Source organism: Oxyura jamaicensis (genome assembly GCF_011077185.1).
Source record: "Oxyura jamaicensis isolate SHBP4307 breed ruddy duck chromosome 9 unlocalized genomic scaffold, BPBGC_Ojam_1.0 oxy9_random_OJ106490, whole genome shotgun sequence".
NCBI classification, from domain to species: domain Eukaryota; kingdom Metazoa; phylum Chordata; class Aves; order Anseriformes; family Anatidae; genus Oxyura; species Oxyura jamaicensis.
The window spans coordinates 28,715-33,314 of record NW_023304191.1 but is presented as its reverse complement, the minus strand read 5'-3'; the positions used below and the strand labels follow the sequence as shown (position 1 = coordinate 33,314).

General features: G+C 66.3%; 1 protein-coding gene across 1 annotated transcript; it reads left to right on the top strand.

Annotated features, from left to right (window-relative positions):
• Positions 1-1,386: 1,386 nt before the first annotated feature.
• On the top strand, positions 1,387-4,050 carry LOC118157705 (organic solute transporter subunit alpha-like). Its single transcript, XM_035312151.1, has 9 exons — positions 1,387-1,567; positions 1,729-1,823; positions 2,236-2,390; positions 2,500-2,573; positions 2,661-2,819; positions 2,926-3,037; positions 3,153-3,299; positions 3,437-3,542; positions 3,666-4,050. Exons 1-9 carry the CDS (start codon positions 1,533-1,535, stop codon positions 3,800-3,802), a joined length of 1,020 nt encoding a protein of 339 aa, XP_035168042.1. The 5' UTR covers positions 1,387-1,532; the 3' UTR covers positions 3,803-4,050.
• The last annotated feature ends 550 nt before the right edge of the window (positions 4,051-4,600 follow it).

Genomic DNA, 4,600 nt, shown 5'->3' with positions numbered 1-4,600 from the left:
TGTCCCTCACCTTCACGTAGCCGTTGCAGTGAGGGCAGCGGACGATGTGTCGACAGCGGGGACGCTGGCACCTGTGCCAGCGCTGCCATCTCGCTGTGCCACAGAGCCTCTGCTCCAGCGCGTCCTCCCGAGCCCCTGGTGTGGGTGACACGATGGGGACACTGCTCTCCCCGGCCCCAGAAGCCTCACCTGGCTGGGGGAGCTCCAGGTAGGCAACGCTGAGCAGGACCAGGCTGGTGACAGCCAGGATGAAGATCACGAAGACGGCGCTGGAGATGGGGACCAGCAGCAGGACGTGCAGAGCCGGCCAGCTGCACCTGCGGCGGGAGCGAGGGGAGGTTGGGGCCGAGGGAGAGGGGGCGAGCGGGCAGTGGGGTGCCCAGGCCCAGGGGCTGCTTGGGATGGGCGGTGGGCACGGGAGAAGATGCAGCTCGGGGATGTTCGAGCTGATGCCCGGCTCTAACATCTGCAGGATGCCGACGTGGAAGGGCAGCTCTGTTGCCCTGTGTCAGCAGGACGGGGCTCGGACCGCTGCTGGGGGGCGACTTACGGGTCCAAGAGCAGCAAGCACAGGCACAGGAGGATGGTGAAGTGAAGGGGGATGAAGAGCTCCATGGCGGGCTGGGCAGCTGCGAGGCCTTGGCCAGGGCCTTGCTGGGTGGACTGCGTCCCCTTCTCCTGGCTGCAGCCCAACGACCCCATTCTGCTCCCACGGCAACCCCGGCATCCCCACGGAACCCCAACCCCACGGCAACCGCAGCGTCCTGCTCCCGCAGCAGGGTGCTGGGGACCCCATTGGGGTGCAGGTGCCACCCTGGCTCCTGCAGGACCCCCCCCCGCCTGAGGGCAGAGGGAGAGGGGCTTGAAGCCATCGGAAGTCCCAGTACAAACCAGAGCTCCTCTGCCTCGGGGTGCTGGGAGGGCACCGGGATTTCACCGCGGCGCTGGCACTGACACTGGGTGCTGAGCCGCGGTGCTGAGCAGGGCTGGCCCTGCCCTCTAGCGTCACGGGAGCTGCTCCCTGCGGGACCCAGCCCTGTGCTGCCATGAGCAGGGCAGGAGCCACTGCTGGGAAGGGCAGACGGAAGGTGGCAGGCATGGTGGCACCAGGTCCCATCCAGCCACTGCCGCAGAGGGGACAGGAGGACGCACGGGGACCCCGGCACCACGGGGACCCCCACCCAAACCCATCCGTGGGGTGCCCCAAGGGGCGGGCAGGGGGTGTCATGCCATCGCAGGGCCCTGCACACCGGGTTTTGGGGACACGCAGGCGCGATAGCACGCGGACGGCCGCTCCTCCCGGCACCCGGGTCGATAACCGGGCGGCCGAGGTGTTAGCGGGGCCGGCAGGGCGCGGGGGCTCGCCAATGAGCGCCCGGAGCTGGTTAAACTTGAACGAGGCGCCGAAGCCTCCCCGAGGTCCCTGCCCTGGGGACTCTGACCCCGCGTAGGATCGGGGAGGGGAAGCGGAGGCAGGCGGTGCCGAGCAGCCCCGCAGCCGCTGGGACAGAGCCGGGGAGCAGCGGGGCAGGATGGAGCCCACCGTGGAGCTGGCAGATGACCCCAGGTGGGTTGTGGGGACCCCCCCCGTGCTGCTGGGATGCTTTGCAGCCGCTTTTGGGAGCGGGATTTGGGGATAAAGGAAGGGAGGCAGGTGAGGGGCGAGGCTGGGGGACTCCATGGGGCTGGGTGTCCCCGTGTCCCTGCCAGCGCTCCCCTTCTCCGCAGGTTCCCCCGCTCGCTGGTGGAGATGCTGATAACCAACTTCAGCGTGCCGGCAGCCTGCTTCTCCCTGCCGCCCACCTCCCGGCAGCTGCTGCAGGGTAAGTGGGGGGAGCGGGAGGTGTGGGGGGACCCTCCTCATGTCCCCCTGGGGAGTGGGACGGGGATGAGGGAGGGAGGGGGATGTGGCAGGGACAAGCAGGGGGCAGCCCTAAGGAACAGGGGAGGCAAGGGGGTGCCGCTGGGGTCTCAGCTCCCACCCCAGAGCCCTGCCCAGGGGGTGGTGGTGGTGGAAGAGAGCAGCAAGGGGAGCAGCGGGTGGGTGACACGGGATGGGGGGGACCAAAGCACCAGCTCCGGCACTGCCAGATCCACCAAGGGCACAGAGAGCAGCTTCCCGTGCTGTGCCAAATGGGACCCCGAGGTGGGGGTCCTCCCACCTTGTTGCGGTGGCCCCGGAGGGGGACACATGACAGGACTCGACCGAACCCCTTTCTCGCCCCTCCCCGGCAGAGCTGGACATGGTCCAACTCTCCATCATGGGCCTGGCCACCATCCTGACGCTGGTGTCGGTCGCCATCTACGTGGAAGAGGCCATCTACCTCACCCACAAGATCCGCTGCCCCATCAAGATGAAGACCCTCCGCTGGAGCAGCTCGGCCCCCACGGTGAGCTGGGGATGGGGGCAGTGGGGGGGGCAGCCCCAGGGGCACCCGAGGGGTCTGAGCCCCCACGGGGACGGGGAGCGGCTGCGTGCCATGCCCACGTCTCCCCCAGGTCGTGGCCGTGTTCAGCTGCTTCGGGCTGTGGATCCCACGCTCCATGATGGTGGTGGAGATGGCGACCACGATGTGAGTAGTGCCTGCCCCGGGGTGGTGGGGCTGGGGAGCTCACGGGACCTGAGCACCTCTGTCCCTCATCATCCTCCTCCTCCCCAGGTACTTCGCCATCTGCTTCTACCTCCTGATGCTGGTCATGGTGGAGGGCTTTGGGGGCAAGGAGGCGGTGCTCAGCACCCTGAAGGACGTGCCCATGGTGCTCAACACCGGGCCCTGCTGCTGCTGCTGCCCCTGCCTGCCCCGAATCACCATGAGCAGGTGAGGGAGGGCTGGGACAGGGGCTTCACCCCCTGCTTCTGCTGGGGCAGAGGAGAAGCCCCAGGGCAGGACCTCGGGACGCCACCAACCTCTCTCCCTGTGCCAGGAACAAGCTGCGGTTGCTGATGCTGGGGACTTTCCAGTACGCCTTCTTGAGGACGGCTGCCGTCTTCCTGGGGCTGGTGCTGTCTGCTGACGGGAACTACAACCCCGCTGATGTGAGTGCCGCGGCGCGGGGACGGGCAGGGTGACGTCTGAGGGGGGGAGCCCCACCGCAGCCCCAGCCTTGCAGCCAGCGGCTCCGGCAGCCCAGACGCATTTCCTGCCCCCCAGATCTCGGCGGAGAGCGTGGCGCTCTGGATCAACACCGTCGTCGGTGCCTCCACCCTCTTCGGGCTGTGGGCTCTGGGCATCCTCTTCCGGCAGGCCCGGCTGCATCTGGCGGAACAGAACATGCAGGCCAAGTTCACCTGCTTCCAGGTAAGCCTGAGCACATCGAGCAATACGCAGCGCAGGCTGGAGGTGGGCGAGGAGGTGCGCGGGGACAGGTGGACGAGACCCAGGTCCAGCTGCGGGTGGGGACGGCGGCCTCTCACCGGGGGTGTTGGTGGTTGCAGGTTCTCCTCGTCCTGACGGCGCTGCAGCCCGCCATCTTCAGTATCCTGGCCAACAACGGCAACATCGCCTGCTCGCCGCCCTTCTCCTCCAAGGCCAGGTCGCAGCGTAAGTCGGGAGAAGCAGGAGTAGATCACTTGCTCCTGGCCAAGCACCTCCAGCACACAGCGAGGAATGGACATGGTCAACGAAGGTGGCTTTGACCAACGCGTCTCCGTTTCTCACTTTCAGAGATGAACATGCAGCTGTTAATCCCGCAGACCTTCATCCTGGCCGTGGTGACGCGGATGTACTACCGCAAGCAGGACGACAAGCCGGGCTACCAGCCCTTCAACATCATGCCCGCCAGCAGCAACGCCAAGGTGTGAGCAGGGGGAGCACAGGAGGGTGCGAGGGGCAGAGCCCGGGGTGCTGCCCGCCCTGCACAGCCACCTCCTCCTCCTGCGGCCCTGGGAAGCTGCTGGGAGCACAGGCAGCAGAGGGGGAAAGGGTATGTCAGCGGAGGGTGACAGGGTCTGAAACCTGAAGGCCACGAGACAGAGGGAGCTGTGAAGCAGCCGTCCAGCCCCAGGGGGGGCTCTTGTCTTGCACTGAATAAAGGTAACTCTGTACGTGGGTCTCGTGTTGGTCACTGGGCTCAGATCGTGGGAGGATGGAGCCCAGGGCAGCAGAGCCATGGCGCGGGGCTCACAGGGGGCTGGGGCTGATGAGGTGCCCAGCAACCCCCAATGAAGCCCCTTCTCCCTCCAACCACTGCTAAGACGGCACGTGAGGAGGACACGATGAGCGCCGGCTGGGCTAGAGCAGCAGAAGGGACCTGGCACACAACGACTAAAATAACTTTGCATTTATTTGGCTAAACATAAAAGCCAAAAAACCAACTCCAGAACAAGACACGGGGCTGTGCACACAGGCCATACAGAGAAACCAGCACAGTGAACACGGACTGGGAAGAGCCAGCCCGAGGTGACAGGGAGAGCAGGTGATGCACAAGGCCAGGGATGGGCAGGGGATGGCAGACTGTGGGTGCTAAGGCCAGAGCTCACTGCTGGGCACCACCAGAGCTTCCTGCGACCAGCACCCTGCTGATCTCCCCCCAGCACACTAGCTCAGGCCGGTGCAATCCCAGGGAAGAGCAGAGTCAGAAAGCCAAAGCTCCCAACTCC